A 26,470-nucleotide genomic window follows, 5' to 3' on the forward strand; every position below is an offset into this window, starting at 1 on the left:
AATAAATAAATAATAATATTATATATATATATATATGATCCCAGATGAAAGCACATAGATGCAAGAAAGAAAGCACAATGACATTGGTAAATATGTAGGCAAATCTAAATAAGTATTGACTGTCTAATGCAGTGACTAATTTCTTCTGTTTTTCACAAAAAAAAAAAAAGAAGAGGAAGAAATTACTCTCCAGGAATTGACAGAATACCAACTGAGATGTTTCAACAAATGGATGCAATCCTGGAAGCGCTAACTTGTCCATTTCAAGAAATTGGGAAGATAGCTGTCTGGCCAACTGACTGGAAGCGATCCACATTTGTGCCCACTTCAGAGAAAGGTGGCTCAATAGAATGCAAAAATTATCGAACAATATCATTAATATCACAGACAAGTAAAATTTGGCTGAAGATCATTCAAAAGTGGTTGCAGCAGTATATCAACAGGGAACTGCCAGAAATTCAAGCCAGATTTAGAAGAGGATATGGAACCAGGCATATCATTGCTGATGTCAGATGGATTTTGGCTGAAAGCAGAGAATACCAGAAAGATCTTTACCCATGTTTTATTGACTATGCAAAGGCACTTGACTGTGTGGATCATAAAAAATTATAGATAACATGAAAAACGGGAGTTTCAAAACACTTAATTGTGCTCATGAGGAACCTGTAAATAGACGTGAGGCAGTCGTTCAAACATAACAAGAGGATACGGCGTGTTTTCAAGTCAGGAAAGCTGCGTCAGGGTTGTATCCTTTCACCACACTTATTCAATCTGTATACTGAGCAAATAATCCAAGAAGCTGAACTATATAAGGAAGAATGTGGCATCAGGATTGGAAGAAGACTCATTAACAATCTGCAATATGCAGGTGACACAATCTTGCTTGCTGAAAGTGAAGAGGACTTGAAGCACTTACTGATGAAGATCAAATATTACACCCTTTGGTATGGATTACATTTCAGCATAAAACAAAAATCCTCACAATTGGACCAATAGCAACATCATAATAAACTGAGAAAAAAATGAAGTTGTCAGGGATTTCATTTTACTTAGATCCAGAATCAATGATGATGGAAGCAGCAGTCAAGAAATCAAATGACATATTGCAATGGGCAAATCTGCTGCAAAAGACCTCTTTAAAGTTTTAAAAGGCAAAAATGTCACTTCGAGGACTAACATATGCCTAACCCAAGCTATGATATTTTCAATTGCCTCATGTGCATGTAAAAGCTGGACAACGAATAAAGAAGATCAAAGAAGAATTGATGCCTTTGAATTATGGTGTTGGCGAAGAATATTGAATATACCATGGACTGCCAAAAGAACAAACAAATCTGTCTTGGAAGAAGTACAGCCAGAGTGCTCCTTCAAGTGAGGATGGTGAGACTTCGTCTCACATACTTTGGACATGTTATCCGGAGGAACCAGTCCCTGGAGAAGGATATCATGCTTGGTAAGGCAGAGGGTCAGCAAAATAGAGGAAGACCCTCGACAAGATAGATTGACACAGTATCTGTAAGAATGGGCTCAAACATAGCAACAATTGTGAGGATGGCAGAGGACCAGGCAGTTTCTCATTCTGTTGTACACAGGGTTGCTATGAGTCGGAAGCGACTCAACGGCACCCAACAACAACAATTTCTTCTGGGAGATTAAATATATATAGAATTAAAATGCGTGACAATGAATTGAGAGAGGTAAAATAGAGTTAAAAGTGTCTAAAGCCTCTGTTTTCTGAGAGGAAGTAAAAGAAGTCATTTATAATTAATAGTAAATATTGTAATTTCAAGGATAAGCACTATGAGAATGACAAGAGAATGTCTAACTAACCTGCCAAATGAGGTATAAATCAAAATGTTAAGAAAATTATTTATTTTGAAAGAAAAGAGAGGGAAAGGAAATTAGAATAGACAAATATAAAGCAAATAGTAATATGGTATATTTAAACCAAATTATATCTGTAATTAACAGAAAATGTAAGAGACTAAATATTTGAAATTAAAAGTTAGATGTTGTCAGACTAGATTAAAAAAAAATTCCATCGAATGCTCCTTAAGAGAGATACATGTAAAATTTAATGATATAGAAAATTTAAGAATTAAAAAAATGGCAAAAGATATATAATTTGAACTGTAACTGACTGAAAGCTTGTATACTCATATTAATAAGATAAAAAGTATATTATACTTTAAGACAAAAACATTATGAGAGAAAAGAGGGAGATTTCATAACGATAAAAGGTTCAATTCCACAAGAATATAATAATAAAACAACTCTAAATTTGTATGCCCCTCTTAACAATGAGCCAAAATATACACAGCAAAAACTGACATAAGTAAATGGGGAAATGGGCATGTCCACAGTGACAGTGGGGCGTTTTAACTGAGTGACAGACAAAACAGGTAAAACCAACTTCAGTTAGGAGAAGACGATGTGAAAAACACAATTTCCTTAATTGACATAGGACACCACACATAGGAATGTTAAAGAATAGCGCATCAGTTGGGCCATAACACAAGCCTCTAGAAACTTCTATGGGAATAATTCAGTCTACTCTGAATGGCTGGTAAAGGTGGGTTCCCAGCCCTCCCCACCTCTAGTATGAATCCCAAGAATGTTAATTTTCAATACCCCCACCCCAGGTGACCCTTCCTACTCCCCAAACTCTGAACCACATGACTCAGGCCTTTCCCTCAACCTGGGGGAAGATTTTACCTCAGCCATGACCAAACCACAGGAAGAGAGGGGGTCTCAGGGCCCACTCAACCCCCATCCTCAGGAGAGTGGAAAAGTTACCTGGGTACTCACCACCCCCCATCTAAAGGGGTCTGCTGTTATCTAGTGTGGTGGGGGAGGGGCCCAGAACCCCACCTGCCTCCTGCACTGACCGACTCACCCATGGTATGGTCTACAACCGGTGTCCTGTCACTACTGTTCTCACAGGAATTTCCTGAGGAGAATCTGTCAGGTCTGGAGCCTGGGGTGTGGGGCAGATCAAGGAGGGTTGTTGAGAAAGGCCAGAGCACTCCCCAAACCACCTTGTCAGGGCCACACGAGCAAGATGGAGTCCTCACAGGAAATCTCTTCCTCAAGAGCATAGAGAGGAGAGCTCTGGGGGCCAGAGAAGACTTAACTTCCTGTTCTTATGCCCCCTGAGTTTGCTACTAGTCTGACACCAGGGAGGCGTTCCCAACTGAGCTACCCCCCTACCCCCAGCTGAGGTGGTTAACTAGTATCAGAAGGCCTGAGACTCAGGTACTGTAGCTGCAAACTCAGGGAACTGAGGGTAGGCTGTGCACCGAGATCTGTGTCTGTTGTATTACATCGTGTTCCTTCATTCTGCAAACCCAAGGAGCTCTGAGGGCCTGCTGCACGCCAAGCTCTGTACTTGCTACATTACATCTATTTTGTTCATATATTCCTCACAAGGGGGCCGTGAATGCTGAATCACCAGCACTCTGAGGTTGCTGAGGCTTAGAGAAGTATAGGAGCTTGTTTGCAGTAGCTCAGATGATACATGGGAAAACAAAAAGTGGAATTGAGCTCCATAGAATGGGGATAACCCCCTCCCATGCATAGCTTTAATAAAGTCTTGCTGCACTATATGGAGTTTTCTTACATTAGGGCAAAGTAACAGAAAGATCTGAAATAGTCAAATGGCAGGAAATAACTGCAGCCATCCTGAAGCTGCCACCAAGGCTTCCCTGCTCTGCTGCAGTTTCCCCCTCCCTCGAAGCCTGCCATACTGCGGTATCTAACTGCAGCTTGGCCCCACCGGGCTACAGGCCTAACCTCGGTTGGAATTTTGTGCCAGAATCCCACACATGCGTGAATCTTGGCACATGCAGGACCTGAGGCGCGTGGCCCTGAACTTGACCCCAGTCTTGAACATCCCAGGCAAGGAAGATGTTCTTGGCACACAGTTGCACCGAGCCCGTTTGCAAAGGGAAAGTTCCCTTCCTTTGCAATATGACTCAGCACCTGGATCTCCAAATATGGGCATAGGAGGGATCGAGGTTTTGGATTTTGGGTGCCAATCCCTACCCCCTGGGGACCTGAGAACATAAAAGCTCCCAGCTTCCTTTGGGGGGGGGCGAGCACATGGTCTTTTGGCTGCTAGGCCCCACCTTACTCCTTGTTTGCACAAACAGTAAATTTCCACTTTCTGTTTCCCTTGCAACTGGTGGTGTGGCGTCAGTCTTATTTCGATCAGGCTAATAGGACAGGACAGCAACCCACATTCAGCTTACAAATTCTGGCGACTCCGGCGGGATCTGCCAACTCTAAAACCTGGAGATTACTTAGAGCATCATTATGGCGTTAGTTATGTCAAGCTCTTAATCACCCATTTTGAATAGGAGAAAACATGTTGTAAGGTATTTGGGTATTTGTTATGTTAAGAGTGGAACAGGCTGCTCAGCCATATCTTGAACAGAATCTAAAGACTAGAGATTAATCACAGCTTCTACAGCTATACGAAAACAAACAAGAAAATATATTCTACTTTAATATTAAAACATTGGAGAAAATGTATTTTCTCTACTTCATGGTTAGTATCCGGACCCCGCAGCCCCTTAAGGCGCACCCCGACCCCATTTGGTGGTCAGTAAGGAGTTTCAGGTGGCCACCTTGATCCCCACCCTGGGAAGTCCCGCCGGGTCCCCACCTCAGCTTGGAAATGGAAACTGGGTAGGGAATTGGTAAGAGTTCCTCCCCTAAGTTAAGTTAAGGTAAGCATGAGGGACCAGGTTGTTCCACTGGTCTTGGAGGAGGAGGGGGGTGCAGTCCCCTCTGCGGAGCTAGGCAACAAAGATGGAGACAACAGCACTATCCTAAGACCAGACCCTAAGCGTAGGATTCACATTACTAAAGGAAGGAAGTGGGTCGTTGGCCCCTGGGACCCATCCTCAGCCTAGTTCGGGGCCCCTCGCCCCATCAGTGATGAAGAGCTGTAGTATCGGGAAACGGTATTTAAGTCCCTCAGGGGTTGCGCTGCCATCGGCGACAATCTTTCTGTGTGGTCACCCTATTACTGAATTGGTTATTGGCAAACTGGTAATTGGTGATTGGATTGGAAACTGGTTTTTTGTTGTTGGTAAATTTGGAAAAGAGTATTTAAGTCCCTCAGGGGTCACTCTGCCATCGGCGACCGTCTTTCTTTCTCGGAACACTCTTTTTTTCTTTCCCTTTCTTTATATCTGCTCCTCGACAGCAGAAAACAGATGATTTCGTTTATGGTCATTGATTTTGGTTAGGTCCTTATTTTGGGTTTGGTTCAAGTTTTGGTTTTGTTTAGGGCCCTGGTTTTGGTTTAGGGGACGTCCTTCTCATATTGGTGTTCTTTGTCCGTCTGGTGGGCGCTCCTCTAGGTTGGGGGGGGGGCATCCTTCTGTCTGAATGCGTTTGGAACCGGTGTTCTCTGTTTGTCCATGTGTCTTCATGCGAGTGTGCAGGTGTAAGAACATGGATAATACTGAAAGCATTCGAAAGTGTTCATCCTTAAGGTACACTTTAAAGAATTGGGAGAAATTCGGTTGTGATCATGGGAAAAAGATAAAGTCCACTGTACCACTGCCAGGGTTAGTGATGAACAGCCCTTACAACTCCAGCAGTGCCCAAGGCGTGGCTCTCTTCCCAGACCAACGCTGAGGGGGGGAGGAGGAGGGGTGGAGAATTAACCAGGGAAAGCAGTTCTAATGTTCCGGGAATGTTCCCTTGCCATTGCCCCATACGAGGGGAGCGGAACACCCTATGGAGGGACTAATGTGGCCCAGGGTGCCACAAAGCCAGAACAGAGCCAACAGGGAGGGCCAGCCCCCAGCCAGTATCCCCTCTGCCAAACAACTCCAGCAGTGAATAGGGGCCAAGTTCCCTTTAGTACAGCGAACCCGATTAACTGGATGTCTCCAGAAACCACGGAAATTGTATGAACTGTTTACTGCCATCTTTAACACTTCTGATCCCACCTGGGCAGACTGTCAATCTTTCTTAAGCACCTTCCTCCCCCAAGAAGAGAGGCAGATGGTCCTAGACAAGGCCCAAGAGCAAGCCAAGAGGCGACATAATGCTCAGCTGACCAGAGATGCAGTCAATGCTATCTTCCCCCTTCAAGACTCCCACTGGCAACACAATGCATGGCAGAGTAAGGTAGGCTCACCCGCTATTGGGACTGTCTTTTAGTGGGCCTTAATGGTGGAGTGCCTAAGCTCTTTAAATTGGAATGAGGTATATGAAATTTAACAGCGTAAAGATGAGAATCCGCAGCTTTCCTCAAAAGAATTTATAGAGCCTTTAGGGTTTAGACAATATACTGATCAGGATCCAGAGTACCCAGCAAATGCTCACATGGTGAATAGTATCTTTATAAGACAGTGTGCCCCGGACATTGGGAACAAACTTTGCAAAATAGAGGGGGAAGTAACTATGAGTATCGAACACCTAGTCGAGTTGGCATTCAAGATCTATAACAACAGGAAGACAAAGGCAGGAAACACCAGGTTGCCCTACCAGCAGCAGCCATACAGACTAGGCCCCCTGAGAGGAGAAGATATACAGGCCCTAGCTGAGGCCCAACCCCGACCCCCACTGGGAAAGTACAGGTGTGTACTCTGTAAGCAGGAGGGCCAAGAGAAAGAACAAGTACCAAGTAATTCAACACCAGTCCTCTCTGGTCGATAATCCCAGCCATCGGTCCAATCTGTTGCCGCTCCAGATCCACCCACCCCTCCCCCACTCTGTCCCTGGGCGCCTCCGTCCACCGTGACTGTGTCTGGATGGTGAGCCTGGTCCATGCCAGCTGTCCAGACCCACATAATCAACCTTTAGCGGACACCGGTTTAGAGATCTCCATAGGTGGGAGTAGCTTTGTTGAGGGTGGCCAACGGAGGGTGGGCTACGCAGTTGTCGGTCACACTGAGGTCCTCGAGGCAAATGCTCTCCCAAATGGAACCTCCACCCAAAAAGCCAAGCTGGTTGCAGTGATCCAGCCCTTGCATCTGGCCAAGTCTAAGCGAGTTACCCATTTATATAGATTTGGAGTACATGTTGTCAGCTTTACGTGTATACGAGACTTTGTGGAAGCAAAGGGAGCTTTTTAATTGGGCCAGTAAAAAAAATCAAACACAGCCAAAAGATTTTACAACTCCTTGAGGCAGTGTCACTCCCTGCTGTTCTGGCTGTGGTAGACTACAAAGGACATCGATGGGGAAGCTACAGTCATGGCCCGAGGCCACCAAAGGGCCGACTTAGAGGCCAAGCGGGCCAGTAGTGACTGATTCTACCTTGCCGTAAGCTACAGAAGACGTTTATGTGGCCTATTCGTTAACAGTTGCAGAAATAGGGGCCAGGCAGGGAATAAACAGCTGATGAGGCTTGGAGGAGTAAAAGGGTAGAAAGCAAGAAGAACAAAGGGAAAAGGAAAAGGCAGAGAAGGAAAAGAAGTAGAATAGCAAGAGAAGGAAAAAGAAGGAAAGACTAAGGAAGTGAAAGAAAGATGAGAAGGAGGTAGGAAGGAAGAAAGGGCTCCAGGGCTTTCAAATTTTTCGTCTGAAGATTTCCTCCAGGATTCACTTCTTCTGCTGACCAAGTGTTCACAATTGTCCATTTCTTACCCTCTGCTTTGTCTTTCCCAAATTTTAGTCTGGCTTTTCTCCTTCCTACAGACCCCTGAAATCTGCTTATCCCTAAGCCTGAGCAAGTACTAAAAAACTGGAATGTAACTCCCGTATCAGCTTCCCCTGGGAATCTGCTGACTACAATGCCCGATTCTAAAACAACTGACCCTTGCCACCACGCTTCCCTATGTGACTTAGATAAGACTCACAGATGGTCCCTTGTTTACCTAAGACAAGGTGGACACAGACCCTCCAAATTGACATTCCTTTCCTCAAAAATGACTAGCTAAACTGCTTGTCCCCATTGATCAATCAGAACAAAATTTCAGTTAACCAGGCCTGGCTTAGCCTTCTCTCCTTCCTCCAGGACTCTGAACTTAAGCTCACCTGCAGCCCGAGCCACCGTACAATTTCCATCTTAACAGCCCCTCTTGAGAATAGGTGGCCTTAGAGTAAAAAATTTTCTGACTTACTATCCAGTCATGTCACCCTTTCATCTCACTTCTCCACACTTGTTTTTTTTTTTTTTTTTTAACCATTTTTAACTCTTCTCTCTATAGAAAAAACACTTTTTGTCTAACCCTTGAGACACTTGCAGGTTTCTCAGCATTTCCTTATTGCAATAGTACTCTCTGAATACAACATCTCCTGGATTTGTTATTTTATTTGACAGCATTTTTGAGGGGGTTGCCCAGGACCCTGCACAGGTTGGCAGTGGAACCCCAGAGTTGTTCCATAGGGAAGAACTGGGGCAAGTACTTCAGAGAAGCTGTTAAAACTGAAGAGGACTGTGGATTGATGCTTCCGCCTCTAAAGGATCCCATGAGAGTATGGACATGACACGGTCCTCTTTTTAGCAGACATGATTTTGTATGGAAAAGCCCATATCAACTTTCTAGAGGTAGGATTGCAGGTTTGAAATTTTTGAAACATTTTCTTTATGAAATACTCTTAAATATAATCTTTGTGAAGTATTTAAATGAATTTGGAAAATGGAAAAATTAAAGAAGCAAGCAAAAACTTCATTAGCCCCTGGTTAGACATCATCATTCTTCATATTCTCATTGAGTATGTATCTAATTAAAAAAAAAAACAAACCCGTTGCCGTCGAGTCGACTCCGACTCATAGCGACCCTATATGACAGAGTAGAACTGCCCCATACGGGTTTCCAAGGAGCGGCTGGTGGATTAGAACTGCTGACCTTTTGGTTAGCAGCCATAGCTCTTAACCACTACACCACCAGGGCTTCCATATATCTAATAAGACATTGACTTATACCTTAATCTATATAACACTTTATGCTTTTGGCTAAACTACAAGGTCAACACGATGATTCCTTCTTTACAGAAAAGGAAACAGAACCTCAGATCCCAGGCGTGGTTGAGACCAAAGAGCATGCCTTTGTGATCCCATCAAAACCCCACAAAGACCCTATGAGGGAAAGATGCCTCTCCTCCTTCCCTGGATGGGGAGCTGGGAGCTCCAGGAGCTTAAGTGTCCTAGCCTGCCTCACATCATTGGCAGGGCCCAGAATGGAACCCACACTTTCTGACCCCAAAGCCCTTACTCTTCTCACTGCTTCACCAGGCCTTGTCTTGATTATTAGATATACTTTTAGTGGCTTTGTTTCCAACCATAAGAGGGATTTGCACTCAGTTTAGATGATGTGGAAAATACATTCAAGAATGGAGAGGAAAATACAAATAACCAGCAATCCTACAACCCACTGACAGATAAAGCTGACTTTTTGAGTTCCCTTTCTGACACTTCAAAGCTTTTCAAAAACTAGTTCCAATTTACTGCAATAATTTTGGTAAATGCTGTCTTCGTTTTCACAGTTTTAAACCTTATCACATGAACGTTGTTTTTAACAGAGAAGGAAAGTTACATACCATTTATCATTAAAAAGGAATTAACTGACATGAACAGGTAAATTTTTTTTTTAATGTTCACCAGGGGCAGGGTTTGGGGGAGGGGAGGAAGAAGTACTCCCCAGGTAATAGTCACTTTTTGTTTATAGTGATGGGAAAGGTAGCACCAAATGTGCAGGAAGCTTGCACAGCATGACTGATGTAATTGATTTTAACAAGCTGTACATAGGGAAAAGGGATGAATGGACAAATGCCAGGGTGTGTATGGTTTTGCAATAATAACAGCCCAAAAAGGGGAGGCTACAAATGCTGATACTAATTAGACGTAACTAATCACCTCATGGGATTAGTTCTCTTAGTTTGGGGACTTAGGGCCATAGTCTCATGGGACAATCCAGTACATTGGCATAATATAGTTCCAAAAGTTTATGTTCTAGCTCCAAGGATGGTGAATAGTGTCTTAAAAACTTCTGAATAGCCATCTAAGATACAACTATAATCTATTCTTCTGGAGCAAAAGCAAAGGAAGGAAACCCGAGAATCAGAGAAGGAACTGGAATATAGGACTAATTGTCTCTATGAACCACTGCCTCCTCCACCTTCAGACCAGAAGAACTAGATGGTGCCCAGCTACCACTATTGAACATTCTAATCAGGGACACAGTAGATGAATCCTGATAAAAAGAGACGAAAATGTGCAACAGAACTTTAAATTCTTAAAGAATCTAGACTTACTGGACCTATTGAGGCTGGAGGAGTCCTAGAAACTATGGCCCTGAGTTGCTCTTAAATCGAAATTCATTCCTGAAGTCACCTTAACAGTTTAGCCCAAAGAGTAAAGATTGTCACCCTGAGTATTGTGTTAAAAAAAAAAAAACTACCTAAGACCAATGGGTCAACAGCCATTTTAAAGCACAGATGAGATCTTTGGGGGTGGGGGTGGGGAGGGTATGGAGTTTAAGTAAATAGAATCGAAACAACTAGAACAGAAATAACAAGAATATTGACATATGTGAGGAATGTAACCAAAGTCATTGATTATATTATGTCTAGAAACTGTGGAATTAGAGCAGGTTTTGCTGGGTATCTTTTCACCAAAAGTAAATTTAAATGTTAAAAAAAAATGAATTACCTGAGTTTCAGTTTAAGGTGATGGAAAAATTGCATTGATTAAGGGTTGTTGTTGTTGTTGGTAGGTGCCATCGAGTCAGTTCCGACTCATAGAGACCCTATATACCACAGATCGAAACACTGCTGGTCCTGCACCATCCTCACAATCATTGTTATGCTTGAACTCACTGTGTCAATCCATCTCATTGAGCGTCTTCATCTCTTTCGCTGGCCCTCAACTTTACCAAGCATGATGTCCTTCTCCAGGGACTGGTCCCTCCCGATAACATGTCCAAAATATGTGCAACGAAGCCTCGTCATCCTTGCCTCTAATGAGCATTCTGGCCGTACTTCTTCCAAGACAGATTTGTTTGTTCTTTTGGCAGTCCATAGTATATTCAATATTCTTTGATTAAGGGTAGATTAATATAATTGCTGTCAGTAAGTTGCATACCTGTAAAAAGTTGAACTGGCAAAAGTTATGTGATAGATATATTTACAACAACAACAAAAAAGAGCAGCCACTGAGGCTGCTTATGTACAACCAAACACCTCATGAGATTTGATTTCTTGGTTTGGATGATTAGGGTCATGGTTTCATGGGACGTCCCAGTTAACTGGCCTAATATCGTGTTTAGTGCTTCTGTTCAACCTCCTAGTTTGTTGCATGGTGCCTGGGGTCTTCAAAGCTTGCAAGCGGCCATCCAATGTACAACAATTGGTTTCTATTCACCTGAAGCAACAGAGGAAGAAGAGTCAGGAATAGGAGGAAGAAATGGAATGTGTGGCTAATTGCCTGCATGAACAACTGCCTCCTTTGCCCTGAGACCAGAGAAGAACTGTATGGTGTCTGGCTACCATTACTGAATGTCTTGATCAAAGATTCTATAAAAGAATCCTGATCAAAAGGGAGAAAATGCAGAACAGAATTTCAAATTCTCATGGAATCCAGCCTTTTTGGAGCCATGGAGGCTGGATGAACCCCTGAAACTATAGCCCTGAGATAATCTTTAATCCTTAATAAATATCCCCTGAAGTCTTCTTAAAAACAAACAATAGTTTAGCTTCACTAGCAAAGAATGGCTGTCTTGAGCATTCTGCTCTTTTAAGAACTATCTATATGGGGTCAAATTACCACAGCAACCAGAAAGATTAGATAGGAAACTTAGAGGGTAGTGAGTTTGTCTGAAGGGGGGAGGTACAATTTGGAAAAGGAAGGTGAGAATGGTTGTGCCACTTGAAGAAGGCAATCAGTGTCACTGAATTATACATGTAGAAATTGTTGAATTGGTGTCTGTTCTGCTGTGTGTATTCTCAACAACAACAAAAAACAAATTATAAAAAAACGAATTCACTATTACAAGATTATCACTGGCAAAACATAGTTCCTTGTTTTCTCATAATTTAATACTCTCTTTTCAAGCAAATTACAATTAAGGTGTGTATTACAACATATTTGCTTTTGTTGTTGTTAGGTGCCATCAAGTTGGCTCCCACTCATAGCGACCCTAGATATGCAACAGAATGAAACACTGCCTGGTCCTGTACCATCCTGACAATCATTGCTATGTTTGAGCACACTGTTGCAGCCACCATATCAATCCATCTCATTGAGCGTTTTCCTCTTTTTCGCTGACCCTCTACTTTACCAAGCATGATGTCCTTCTCTATGGACTGGTTCCTCCTGATAACATGTCCAAAGTGAGATCTGCCTATAAAAAACTTATCTTCCTTGCAGGAGACCTTGGTTTGACTCCCAGCCAACGCCCCTAAAGCAGTGATATCACTAAGGAATGTGTGGTGGGGGAGAGGGTGTGGATCACATCCCCTGACGCTGTCAGAAGGGGTAACACCAAAATGCTCCCAGGGTTCGTGGTGGTAGCAGCGACTGCGGGGGCAGGATAATGTCCTGCCTATTGTTGGGGGAGTGGCCGCCAGGGCAGTGGTATCACTAGGGTTGGTGTCACCCATCGCCCAGTGCGGTAACTCGTCAACCTCTTCCCCCCAATTACTTGCCAGTTACTAGGGTTGTCTTCACCCAGTACTGAAACTGGTCACCACCCCCGCTGACCCCCCATCACTGGCCAGTTAGGATGCGGGCAGCCAGGTAGCAGCACCGGCCATTGGGTGGAGAGGAGGGTCTCTGACTTGGCCAATGGGAGAGGGGAGAAGCTGTGGGGAGCAGGGCTGGGAGGGGTAGGGCTGAGCAGCCAGATGCTTGCTCTGTGTGGGGGTGGGGTGGGACTGGGCTGCTCCACCCACCAGGGGAGTGGGACAACACCATGAATTAGCGCAGTGGGTGACACCGATCCTAGTGACACCACTGACCTCAAACACAGCCACCTCCTGTCTGTCAGTGGAGGCTTCTGAGTTGCTATGATGCTGAACAGGTTTCAGCAGAGGTTCTGTTACCTAATTGGGGTCTGTGCCCTGGAGCAGTCAAGCCAATGAAACGTACTCCAAGTCAGAAAGAGAGAGAAAATTTATTAGAAGGTGACACCAATGGAGGGGCCCCAACAGCAATACAGCTGTCCTTTATGGAGTCCCCTAAAAGCAATTTTTACATCAGAGCTTATATATCATTTTGGCAAGGATTACCTAATTTTTTAAGCACATAGCCCACAGATGGTCATATACATCACAAAACAACTATAAGAAACTCTTTACTAAACTACAGATATACTTGTCAGACATCTGTATGTTTGTAACAGGCTAAAAAAATCTTTTATAAGAATCTCTCAGCTAGTGAAACTGGCCTGCCAAGTCCACTCTAATGGATATAAGGAACAAGAAAGTTGCAGATCAAAGCACCAGGCAGCCTTCCTAGCTGCCGTCTTGCAGGCTGAAGGCCGTTTCTGAAGAGAACAAAGAAAGAGGAGAGAGACCAAGGCCACAGGAGCCAAGAAGGCTCTGCATCCCTTTGGAAAGAGATCAGTGTAGCTGTTACAATAAAAAATGCTTACAGATTACTTAGAGTATCATTATGGCATTAGTTATGTCAAGCTCTCAATCACCCATTTTGAAAAGGAGAAAACATGTTGCAAGGTATTAGGGCCACAATTCCAGACTAAGACAGACTAGGAAGAAAGGCCTGGTGACCTACTTCTGAAAAATCAGCCAGTGGAAACCCTATGGATCACAATGGTCCAATCTCATTGTGCATGGGGTCGCCATGAGTTGGCAACCAATTTGTTGGCAGCTAACAGCAACAATACAGGCTATAGAAATTGAGGCCAAATTAAACTGTCTTCATTCACATTCATGGACAAACCCCTTGAATCTGCCTAATTTGGTGATGCACCAAGACCCAGTTCCATTCTCAAAACAAATATGCTGAATATGAAGTAACCCTTTTCCTCCAATCAAGACAATCCATTTTCAGGTGCTGGGTAAAGAAATGATTTGGCAGGAGGCACGAGCACATGGTTTTAGTTTAGAATGCAGAGGAGAATGTCCAGAATGGGAGGGAAGTTGACTTTCCACTGGAGAAAGTATGATGTATTGATACTTTACATGAATAATAAAATAATCCCTCAGTAGGTCCTGGAAACCCTCGTGGTGTAGTGGTTAAGTGCTACGGCTGCTAACCAAAGGGTCAGCAGTTCAAATCCGCCAGGCACTCCTTGGAAACTCTATGGGGCAGTTCCACTCTGTCCTATAGGGTCGCTATTGAGTCGGAATCGACTCGACGGCACTGGGTTTGGTTTTGGGCAATAGGTCCTAAGCCTGGATGACTTCAGAACCCTGAAGTTTCCAAACAGTTATCTCTGTTCACCTAGGAAGCCCCCACTGTTTAGTTCAGTCAGGCTAGACTCCTGGTCCCCTTCCTCCCATCCAGCCCCCCCATAAATCCTGCTTCCTATATAAATCCCAGCTCCTCTATGAGGAGTCTCTGAGGACTCTAGTGAGGCTTTCTATATATGTGTGTGTGTGTATATACATATGTATATATCCAGGCCGGGAAACCCTGGTGGCGTAGTGGTTAAGTGCTACGGCTGCGAACCAAAGAGTCGGCAGTTTGAATCCGCCAGGAGCTCCTTGGAAACTCTATGGGGCAGTTCTACTCTGTCCTATAGGGTCGCTATGAGTTGGAATCGACTCGACGGCACTGGGTTTGGTTTTTTTTTTGGTGTATCAAGGCGGCTCTACAGAGGTCACCATAACTTTCACAAGGACTGGGACCTTGTGTGGCAATTACTGTTCCTCTCCAGACCCTGGACCACTGGAGGTGTATGCAATGGCGGATGCTCAGTGAACACCTGTTTGATGTTGCAGGCTGTCTTCGTCATCTAGTGCTGCTATAACAGAAACTACCACAAGTGGATAGCTTTAACAAAGATAATTTTCTCATAGTTTAGGAGGCTAGAAGTCCAAATTCAGGGCGTCAGCTCCAGGGGAAGGCTTATCTCTCTCTGTCGGCTCTGAAGGAAGGTCCTTGTCAATCTTCCCCTGGACTAGGAGCTTCTCAGTGCAGGGACCCTGGGTCCAAAGGACACGCTCTGCTCCTGGTACTGCTTTCTTGGTGGTATAAGGTACCCAACTCTCTGCTTGCTTCCCTTTCCTTTTATCTCTTGAGAGAGTAAAGGTGGTGCAGGCCACATCCCAGGGAAACTCCCTTTACATTGGATCAGGGATGTGGCCTGAGCACATCCCTTTAACCACAGGCAGATATGATTTTTTTTAACATATAGGAAAATCACAAAATGGAGGACAACCACACATGGCCTAACCAAGCTGACACACAATTATGGGGGACACAATTCAATCCATTACACAGGCCAAGGCAGGGGAAGTAACTCAGCCTGGAATAGTTTAGGCAATAGGACCCAGGCAGAACTCCTGACTCTCCTGACACTGGCTCTGGTGTCCCTCCCTATAAACCCACAGTCCTCTTCCTGGAGCTCCAAGAAGGTCCCAGACCCCCAGGTCATGTGCACTCCTAATGTGAATGTATGGCTGGCAATCTGCTCCTGTAAAGATTACAGCCTTGGAAACCCTATGGGGATAAGAAACTGCCAAACTGCTTTCCAGAGTGGCTATACCATCTTGCATTTCTACCAGCAGTGTATGCGGGTTCTAGTTGTTTTGCATGCTCAACAGCACTTGGGATTGTCAGTATTTATTATTTTAGCCATTTTAACAGGTGTGTAGTGATATTGCATTGTATTTTTCTAACAATTTTATTGAGGTACATTTGACATTCAATAAACTTTACGTGTTGAAAATATAGTTAGGCCGTTTCGATATATGTACATGACCGAGAAACCCTCACCCATCTTTCCTGTGTCCCACTGTAACCTCTTCCTCCAGAATCTCCCTTCACTTCTCCCTAGAGTGTAACCTGCAGTAAATCCCATTAAATGCATTTTTTTCATTTCAAAGATTGTATTTTCCTTCTCTAGAAGTTTGATTTGGGCCTTTTTTATTATTCATGAATCTCTTTTACACATGCTCATGCTCACCTCTAGTGCCTTTGACATGTGTTATATAGGTATAATAACGATTTTAATGTCCTCATCTATTAATTTGACAGCAGCCCTGGTGGTGCAGTGGTTAAGAGCCCGGCTGCTAATCAAAAGGTCAGCAGTTCCAATCCACCAGCTGCTCCTTGGAAACCCTATAGGGCAGTTCTACTATGCCCTATAGGGTCGCTATGAGTCGGAACTGACTCTACAGCAACGGGTTTGAATTTTTTGGTTTTATTAGCTTTCTCATCTGTGACATTTTAGAGTCAGCTTTTATTGAGGGTTTTTGTGTTCAAGTTTATGAGAGATATTGGTCTGAAGTTTTAAATTTTTTTGCACTGTGTCTTTGGTTTTTATATCAGGGTAATACTGGCTTCATAAAATGAGTTGGGAGATGTCCTCTCCTTTTCTGTTTTCTAGAAGAGATTGTATAAAATTGGTGTGGATTCTTTAAATGCTTGAAGGAAAACCATCTGGGCCTGGAGATTACTTTATGGTTAGTTTTTAAATTTTGAATATAATTTGTTTAATGTTTATAGGACTATTCAGATTTTCTGTTTCATATTGGTTATGGTTTGATTGTGGTTTTTAAGGAATTGGTCCATGTCATCTAAGTATTCATATTTATGTGTTTAGAGTTCTTGTTTTGTTTTGTACTTTTCATATATTGCATTTAAAAAATTATTGTGCTTTAGGTGAAATTTTACAGCACAAATTAGTTTCTCATTCAAAAATTTATATAGAAATTGTTTTGTGACATTGATTGTACTCTCCCCTTTCCCTTTACACCCTGGGTTCCCCATGTCCATTCATCCAGCCTTCCTGTCCCTTCCTGCCTTCTCGTCTTTGGTTTTGGGCAGGTGTTGCCCATTTGGTCTCATGTACTTGATTGAACTAAGAAGCATGTTCCTCACAAGTGTTACTGTTTATTTTATAGGTCTGTCTAATCTTTGGCTGAAAAGTGGACTTCAGAAGTGGCTTCGGTTCTGAGTTAGCAGTGTCCAGGGGCCATAGTCGCTGGGGTTGTATGTAGAGTTTTTTGTAGTGTTCTCTTTTTTATCTGTGGAAACTAAAGACAAGGTGGAGACAGTTATGCCAAACCCAGAGAACATGGCCTTTGTCTGGCTTCACAGGGCAAAAGTTTAAGATAATACATAACCTAACCTTTAGAAGTAATAACTAACTTGTTTCTTTAGATTTATATGTAAACAACATCCTGAGTCTTTAGGCCCTACAGTCCAGACCAGCAGGAGCCTAGCCATCTAGAAACCTGTGCCGGCAGGTACTGATGCCCTGGAAACCTGCGTCATTCGTCTTCTTAGCAAAACTGACATATCTAAAGAAGGATTTCAAGGGACATTTTGAATGATTATCTGAAACCACCTGGACTTCCCTGACTTTCTTTGTTCTTGGGCTATAAAAACCTCAATACTGCCCCATTTCTTTGGAACGCTCAGTTTATGCTGTGTGTTGCCCAATTCTCGAATTGTACAATTGACTAATAAATCTCTAGCATTTCTTTAACTTTGTTTCTGCTCTTAGAATTTTTCGACATATCCTTTTACTGGCTGCAGTAAATAGGAGCTATCTGTAGTGATATCCCATTTCATTTTTTATGTCGGTGGTTTATGTGTTCTCTCTTTTTGTCAGACTTGGTAGAGGTTTATCGATTGTATTGATTTTTTGGAAGAACCATTGATTTTCTCTGTGATTTTACTGCTTTCAATTTCATTGATTAATACTCTTCTCTTTATTATTTCCTTTCTTATTCCTTCTCTGGGTTTAGTTTGCTCTTCTTTTTCTAATTTCTTGAATTTTGGAACTTAGATTATTGATTTTAGACCTTTTCTTTTTTCTAATGTAAGCATTTAGCCCTATAAATTTCCCTCTCAACGCTTTTTTAAGCTGTACGTCACAACTTTTGGATGTGCTGTATTTTCATTTCCATTCAGATATATTTATTTTTTAATTTCCATTGAGACTTCATCTTTGACCCAAGGATTACTTAGAAGTGTGTTGATTATTTTCCAAGTGCTTTTAGATTTTCTTGTTGCGTTTCAGTTATTGATTTCTACTTTGATACTGCTATGGTCAGAGAACGTGCTCTGTATTATTCCAATTATTTTAAACTTGCTGAGACTTCTTTTATGACATACAGTGTGGTTTATCTTGAGGAATGCTCCTTGGACACTTGAAAAGAATGTGCATTGTTCTGTTGGTGGGTGAAGTGTTCTATGATTGTCATTTTGATAAACCTTGTCCTTCTGGGTGGGGGATCAGGAGATGCTGGGGCCAGGTTACCCGGTGCCAATGGCTGCCAATAATGTTGTATTCAACTTCTTTTTACACATCTAATTTACACATGAATATTATTCATTCCTTTCCTTTTCTGGTGCATCAAATGGTTCATTGCCATTATAAATAGTTAGGATTTACCAAAATTTTCCTCATAAGAATCACCAAAGGTGTTTATTAAACACCCAGATTTACAAGTTCATACTGTGGAGATTATAGTTTAGTCGTTCAGTAGCTGTGATTATGTATTTTTTTTGACATCGCTATTGAGATATAATTCACATACCATAAAATCCACATTTAAAGTGTACAATTCAATGGTTTTTAGTTTATCATAGTTATGCAACTATCAATACTATCCAATTTTAGAACATTTTCATCACCCAAAGAGAGACCTCATACCCATTAGCATCAACCCCCTTCCATCAGTCCTTAAAAAAAAAAAAAATCCATTGCCATGGAGTCAACTCTGACTCATGGGGACACCGCGTGTTACAGAGTAGAACCACTTCACACCTACTACTACCACTATTATCAGAAAAAGGAGAAATAACAATTGTTGGCGAGGATGTAGAGAACTTAGAACCCTCATCCATTGCGGCTGTGAATGTAAAATGGTACAGCTTTTGTGGAAAACACTTTGGCAGTTCTGCAAAAAGTTAAACAGAGAATTGCCGTATGACTCAGCAATTTCAGTCCTAGGTATATAACCAAAAGAATTGAAAGCAGGAACACAGATACTTGTAAACCAATATTCATTGCAGCACTATTCACAATAGCCAAAAGGTAAAACAACCCAAGTGTCCATTAACAGATGAATGGATAAACAAAATGTGATAAATACATACAGTGCAATATTATGCAGCCATAAAGAGAAATGAAATTCTGATACATGTCTACGACATGGATGAACCTTGAAAACATGCTGAGTGAAATTAGGCACAAAAGGACAAATTTTTTATGATCCCACTAGAATAGACAAATGCATAGAGACAGAAAGTAGTTTAGTGGTTACTAGAGGTCTGGGGGAGGGGAAATGGGAATTACTGCTGAAGGGGTACTGAGCTTCGGTTTACCGTAACCCGTATAGCGACCCTATAGGACAGAGTAGAACTGCCCCACAGAGTTTCAAAGGAGCGCCTGGTGGATTCGAACTGCCGACTTTTTGGTTAGCAGCCATAGCACTTAACCACTACTCCACCAGGATTTAGTTTCTGTTTAGGGTGATGTAAAACTTCTGGAAAGAGTGATGGTGCCTGCACAACCTGGTGAATTTAACTCTTACTGAACTATATATTTAAGAATGGTTAAAATGGCAAAATTTGTCGCTATATATATTTTGCCACAATAAAATTAAAAAATATAGTTACTGTGAACTATAAAAAGAACATATTTAAAAAAAATAAAAAAGGGACAAAACGGAAAGATATTCAGAAGAATTAGAAATTCCACTCTCCTTAACTCATTTCCTGTCTCTGCAGTCATTCCGATGTACAGAAAACAGTGGACATTGGTAGCAAGGAGGATTGCAGTTTGGCGGGAAGAGCGACTGTGGCAGGTGCTCTATTTAAATTTCTTGACATTTTGCTTGTCATGGATATTTTTGCATGGATTTTGTTTTTAAAATACCGCATGAAGATATTATTTATCTTGATTGCTGAGTTATTTGGCATCCCCTTAAATTCTGCGGCTGACTGGCAGAGCGAGGGACGGTATCCGGGGAGCAGAGGGAAGAGAAAAAGCCAATCCCCAGAGAAGAACAGAAATGGCCAACAGCCCCGTGAGCAAATGCTACCCTCCCCTGGCCGGCCGAGAAAGCCCCAGGGCTCCGCGGGGCTCCGCGGGGCTCCGCAGGGCTCCCCAGGGCTCCGCGGGGGTGGTGTTTTTAAAGGGACTTATTTTTTTTAAGGTGGGGGGGGCGGCCTTTGCCTGACTCCGGGACGACCGGAACCGGCAAGGGTGGGGGCGGAGCCTCGGGGAGACGAAGCCCCACGTGATTGGCCAGCGCAGCTTCGCGCGCCTCCGCCCACAGGCGGGCCGGCCCTCGCTGGTCCCTCTTTGTACCTGTTCCCGGTGGTCCTGGGGGCGTGCGGGCTGCGGCGGCACAGGAACCGGAAGGTGGAGCAGGTCAGGAACCCGGAGGGGTGCTTGGGTCTGGCGTGGGGGGCGACACGCGGCGGCGGAACTCCCTCTCAGGGTCCGACGGCCCCGGGCGGAGCAGCTCAGAGCCCGCAGCAGCAGCCCCAACGGCCGGCCGCGAAGCGGTGCGTGCGGGTGCAGAGATCCGTAGCCCTCTCCTGTCGGAAGGGGCCCGCCGGCCCTGCGGGACGGGTGGGCCCTAGGCGACGACCTCTGGGAAACACCTGGCTCTCCCACCGCCGCAGGCTTCTCCAAATACCCCGTGCCGCTTGTCCTCCTTTGTGCAGAAAATGGTGCTCAGCGGAGAGGGAGGGGCGGACGCGGGCGACAAGGGGGACCGGGTTGCGGTGGGGCAGCGCCGAGAGCTGGTCGCAGCACCCTTCCGCCCCGCGGCCGTCTGCAGGTCTGAGGGTCGCGGAGGCGCACCTGGCGGTGAGGATCGGGAGGAGGAGGAGGCGGAGACTGCCAGGATAGGCCCAGGTCGGTGCAAGGGACCGTGGGGGAGTGGGGGCGGGGCGGAGCCCAGTCGGAGACCCCTGTCACCCCCCCCCCCAATTCGTCCTGTTCTCCATTTTGGTGCCTGCAGAGGCGTGGCGATGGAGAAGCAGGAAAGATGGTGGGCTTGGGGGAGGGGGGAAACCCTGGTGGCGTAGTGGTTAAGTGCTACAGCTGCTAACCAAAGGGTCGACAGTTCGAATCCGCCAGGCACTCCTTGGAAACTCTATGGGGCAGCTCTACTCTGTCCTATAGGGTCGCTATGAGTCGGAATCGACTTGACGGCGCTGGGTTTGGTTTGGTTTTTGGTTTGGGGGAGGGAGGGCAGAGAACTGGGAGCCCCCTAGAGAGCGCCCTAGTCGCTCAGGTGGGAAAAATGAAATTAAAAAAAACTTTGAGTATCCAGGGCTCTAAATGGTAAAAAAGAAACCCTCATGGCGTACTGGTTAAGTGCTACGGCTGCTAACCGAAGGGTCGCCAGTTCAAATCCTTGGAAACTCTATGGGGCAGTTCTACTCTGTCCTATAGGGTCGCTATGAGTCGGAATCGACTCGAGGACACTGGGTTTGGTTTTGGTTTAAATGGTAAAAGGTGCTTAGTAGAGTCTCTGTCTTCGGTGCTGATCTGTCCACGAAGCCTTCAGTCCCTTCTCCCGCCTTTGTCTCCTAGGAGTAATGGAGTCCAAAGAGAAACAAGCGGGAAAAAGTCTCAACGTGGAAAATAACCTCCAGGAAAACGCAGGAGGGGAGCAGGCCCCTGTGAAGAATGGAGAGGAAGGCCTCCCTTTGGGAGGGGTGAAGCCCGGGAGCCTGGAGGAAATGTCAGGTGGGGGCGGGGTTGGTGACGTGCCCCTAATTTTCATTGGGGTATACCTAATAAGCATATTGATCGCAGTGAAGTGGGAGATAATGTAGAAAGGGTCACGGGGCAGATGTTGGAAATCAGGAGAAAGATTAGGGAGCAGCAGATGAGGCATTATATGCGCCCCCAAATCCCTGAACCTGACAATCGTGACGAGTTTTGCCTTATACCTCGAATACTACGGTTTTCCGTGAGGTTAATAATGTGGCTTCTGTTTTACAGCTTGTGTTGCTGCGATTCCGTTTTGCTGTCAACCTTTTGGTGTTTGCACTTACCAGTTTCTAACTGAATATTGTTTTGTGTCAGTCTACAAGTGTCAGCAGGGCAATTTCACCCATTTTTAGGAAAAGATAATAAATTTCATGTTGTGAAATTAATAAGGTGATTTAAAAGGCAGTCTGTATCCTATCATCTTCTTCTTCTGTTCCAGTCCTTATTTTCTGTTAATGTTACCTTTCTTCTTGTTACCTGGACTCAAAATCTCAGTTGTCTTTGTTATTTTTACTTGTCTCCAACCAATCAGTAAGGAAAGTTTGTACTCACAATTCAACATCTGATAATCATTTTAAGAATTATGTCTTAGTGTTTTTAGAGAGTGCTAGTCCACCATCTGCATAAAAACACTAACATCTGGGGAGCTTTTTGAGAATGTACCTCTGGCACCCATCCTCTAGACTCACAGGGTGGGACTCCAGAATTTCCATTTTTAATAAGTTCCCCAGGTAATTCCGATGTACATCAAATTTTGAGAACCACTGGTGTGTGTATGTATCTGTATACATATGTGTGTATATTGTATCATATTAAGTGTAAATAATGAAGTAGGATAACAATGAAAATCTGGATTCGATGGGCAAAACACTAAAAAAGTTAAGTGTAAGACCTTAAAATAGACTGACCATATGAGTGGTAGGGATAGTGCCAAACTGGAGGGTGTACGCTGTGCTGGACAAACAAAGCATGTCTTGAAGGGCACATACAGTCGGAGGGACCTCGAGTTCATGACCCATGTCTGCACTACACCCTGTATCTCATTTTATCCTTATCACAATCTCTAAGATCTGTATTGTTTTCCCCCTTTACACATGAGTACACTGAGGCTTAGAGATGTTGAGTACCTGGGCTACCCCCTGCTGTGTATCTTGGGAGGAGGGTTCAGGCCTACATCATTTTCTGTGGCACCTTGTTATCTGCAGATGCAGAATACATGTTTAGAACTGTTGACAAGCTGAGGAGGGTCAAAGAGAGGCTGCAAAACTGAGGCTGTGGATGAATTAACTTTGTTTTGCTATATTTCCAGTACCCGGGATGAAGCGGGGGACGGACGGGGGCGGGGGGGGGGGACTTGCCGTCGAGTCGATTCTGACTCATAGTGACCCGATAGGACAGAGTAGAACTGCCCCTAGGGTTTCTAAGGAGTGGCTGGTGGATTTGAACTGCCAACCTTTGGTTTAGCAGCTGAGCTCTTAACTACTGCACCACCAGGGCTCCGTTTCCAGTACAGGCACTTTCATTTTTAGAACATTAGAGCGGATAAAACTCTTAAAGACCCTCCAGTCTAGTGTTCTTCAGAGTTCTGGTTCCTACCCATTACAGTTTGTAAAATTAATTTTGTGGGTCGTAATCAGCAATTAAAACAACAAAAACATGTCAGAGTCCATCACCCATGGGTAGTGTTGTTAATTCTTTTGAGAAACTTGTTTTAAGTTTTAAACATGGTTTCCTTAGAAAATACATTTCTCACTGTAGGTCAGAGTCAAAAATTTGAAAGTTACTTCTTCAGTCTAAACTTCTTTTCACAGATGAGGAACATGAGTAGGAAAGTGATTTTCCCGGGGTCACACAGCCAGTTAGTGGCAGAGCTGGGACCACAGCCCATACCTCCCAGTTCCTAGCTCGGGGTGCTTGTCTCCTCACCATAGTGCCTCCACAAGGCATTATTTGGATTTTTTCCCCTTTTTTAAAAAATTGTACCTTAGATGAAGGTTTACAGAGCAAACAAGCTTATCATTAAACAGTTAATACACCTACTGTTTTGTGACATTGGTTGCCAACCCCACAACATGTCAACACTCTCCCTTCTCATCCTTGGGTTCCCCGTTACCAGCTTTCCTGTTCACTCCCGCCTTCTCGTCCTTGCTCCTGGACTGGTGTGCCCATTTAGTCTAGTTTTGTTTTATGGGCCTGTGTAATCTTTGGCTGAAGGGTGAACCTCAGGAGTGACTTCATTACTGAGCTGAAAGGGTGTCCAGGGGCCATACTCTCGGGGTTTCTCCAGTCTCTGTCAGGCCAGTAACTTTTTTTTTTTAACTTTAGGTGAAGGTTTACAGAACAAACTGGTTTCTCATTAAACAGTACGCATTGTTTTATGACATTGGTTAACAACCGCAGTATTTGGAAATTTTGACAGCATACACTGATTTCCAGTTGATATGAGCAAAATTGTACAGCTTATTTTAAAAAATCACTCAGATTGTTTATTTAATGTTCATATTATTTTGTCATCAGAGTACCTCCATGCTCAACTGAGAAACATGTTTAAGGATAACTTTGAGCCCCTTGTCAAATTTTGGAGCTGGAATGATCTCTCACCTTCTGTCTAGAGGAAGGGGATGATGGAGAGTCTGATCTGAAAATGCGTGGTGGGGAACTCATAGGCACTTCAGAAAGGCCAGCAGTTGAGTGACATTTATGAATGGCCTTTTGATTCCTGAGTTACGGAGTGATTTCTTAAACTTGCCAGAAGCAGGGTTCAGTCTGTTGTCCCTGTCTTTATGTTCCTCTAAAGGTGTTTGTGTAATGTGGCACCTCATGCTTGCGTATCACCAAGTTTGTCAGCCTTGATGCTAGATTCTTCTTCAGCCTCCTTTTCTTCTGCAGGGATGACTCGATCTCTCTGTCCCTTCTCAACTTTTTATTTTGAAAAAATGTAAGCCTACAAAAAGCTTCAAGAATAATTAACACCCACATATTCAATCCCTTCATCTAGATTAGATTCACCGCCTAATATTTTGCCAATTGTTTTATTTCTGTCTTGATATATATATATATAGTTTTATTGCTGAACTATTTTAAAGCCAGGAGCCATGGTGGCTCAGTGATTAAAGCTCTCAGTCGCTAATTGAAAAGTTGGCAGTTCAAACCCAGCTACTCTGTGGGAGAAAGATATGGCAGTCTGCTCTCGTAAAGATTTATAACCTTGGAAACTCTATGGGGCAGGTCTGCTCTATTCTATAAGGTCTCTATGAGTCATAATCAACTTGACGGCAACAGGTATTTTAAAGCTTATTGTAGGTATCTTAATACTTAAGCAGTTTACTTCCTAACAGCAAGGTCACTCTCCTAAACAACCACAATGCGATGATCACATTCAGGAAATTTAGTACTGATATAATGCTAACCCTGGTGGCATAGTGGTTAAGCACGGTGGCTGCTAACCAGAAGGTTGGCAGTTTGAATCCACCAGGCGCTCCTTGGAAACTCGATGGCAGTGGATATGATACTAACTAATCTACAGTACTTATTCGAACGTTGCATTTAGTTGGTATGTCTTTTAATCTAGAACGTTTTTCTGACTTCTTTCTTTCATGGCATTGATATTTTGGCGAGGATATGGAGCAACTGAAACTCATACATTGCTGGTATGATTATAAAATGGTACAGCCACTTTGAAAAGCTGGTAGTTCTCTAAAAAATTAAATGTGCGCCTTTTCTATGACCCAGCAATTCTCGTAGGCATTTACCCAAGAGAAATGAGAACATATATGTACAAAAAGACTTGTATAAGCATGTTCATAGCTGCTATATTTATAATAGAAATGGAAACAACTCATAAGTCCAACACTATCTGAATGGATAAGTAGATTGTTATATATTCACACTATGGAATACCATACAACAGTAATAAAAAATGAATTACAGTACACAGAACTGTAAGGATGACTCAGAAGTATTATGTGAAAGATTCTAGGCACAAAAGAGTACCTACTGTATGATTTGATTTATATGATGTTCTACAACAGATAAAATTAAACTGCTAGAAGTCAGTTGAGTGGTTACTTGGGATGGCTGAGAAGAGGGACAGGAAACTTTCTGGAGTAATAGAAATATCCTGTTTTGTACTCAACTACTTGTATACACTTAAGATCTGTTCATTTCACTGCATGTAAATTTTATCTCATCTTTTATAAAAAAGAGAATGTAAATCTGAATATAATCATTGTGAAGGGGAACTTTGTTTTGTTCATTGTTAGGTCTCAGGGCACTTAACAAAAAAAAAAATAACAGGAGCTCGATAAATGCTGAAAAACAGAGCAGCAGACCTTGGAAATCATCTACATCAATGATTATCAAATGCACAATGGGGATTTTGACCCTCAACTCTAGGTAGTATCGATATCTCTTGTATTTGAAACCTGATATTATTAATCTAACTCCTGGGTTACTAAGATCCCATTGATCAGTTACAGGGTTCTGAAATAAGAAAATAGCTATTTTAACACAGGCTTTTCTGACCATAAAACCTATATGTTACCTCCCTCTCCATACTGTTTACATGATGAGCCTCCAGGATTCAGGGACAGATGGGTAAAAGTTATGAGTATGCATCTATGCAGGGTC

The 26,470-nt window shown here is 43.3% G+C and overlaps 1 protein-coding gene and 1 long non-coding RNA gene across 2 annotated transcripts in view; both read left to right on the forward strand.

Moving 5' to 3' along the window:
- The window catches only part of LOC126069139 (uncharacterized), a 68,269-nt gene extending 48,099 nt beyond the window's left edge, over window positions 1–20,170 (forward strand). Inside the window, exons 6-7 of the long non-coding RNA XR_007515848.1 lie at window positions 19,837–19,913; window positions 19,994–20,170. This is a non-coding gene — a long non-coding RNA (uncharacterized LOC126069139). The remainder of the gene's footprint in view (window positions 1–19,836; window positions 19,914–19,993) is intronic.
- Window positions 20,171–20,313: 143 nt separating this feature from the next.
- Window positions 20,314–23,153, forward strand: LOC126069138 (protein BEX4-like). The gene is given in 4 exon segments (XM_049872128.1): window positions 20,314–20,482; window positions 20,782–20,974; window positions 21,659–21,778; window positions 21,781–23,153. Coding segments are annotated over 3 exon segments (669 nt in total). The 5' UTR covers window positions 20,314–20,482; window positions 20,782–20,784; the 3' UTR covers window positions 22,140–23,153.
- The last annotated feature ends 3,317 nt before the right edge of the window (window positions 23,154–26,470 follow it).

Source organism: Elephas maximus, chromosome X (genome assembly GCF_024166365.1).
Source record: "Elephas maximus indicus isolate mEleMax1 chromosome X, mEleMax1 primary haplotype, whole genome shotgun sequence".
Taxonomy (NCBI): domain Eukaryota; kingdom Metazoa; phylum Chordata; class Mammalia; order Proboscidea; family Elephantidae; genus Elephas; species Elephas maximus.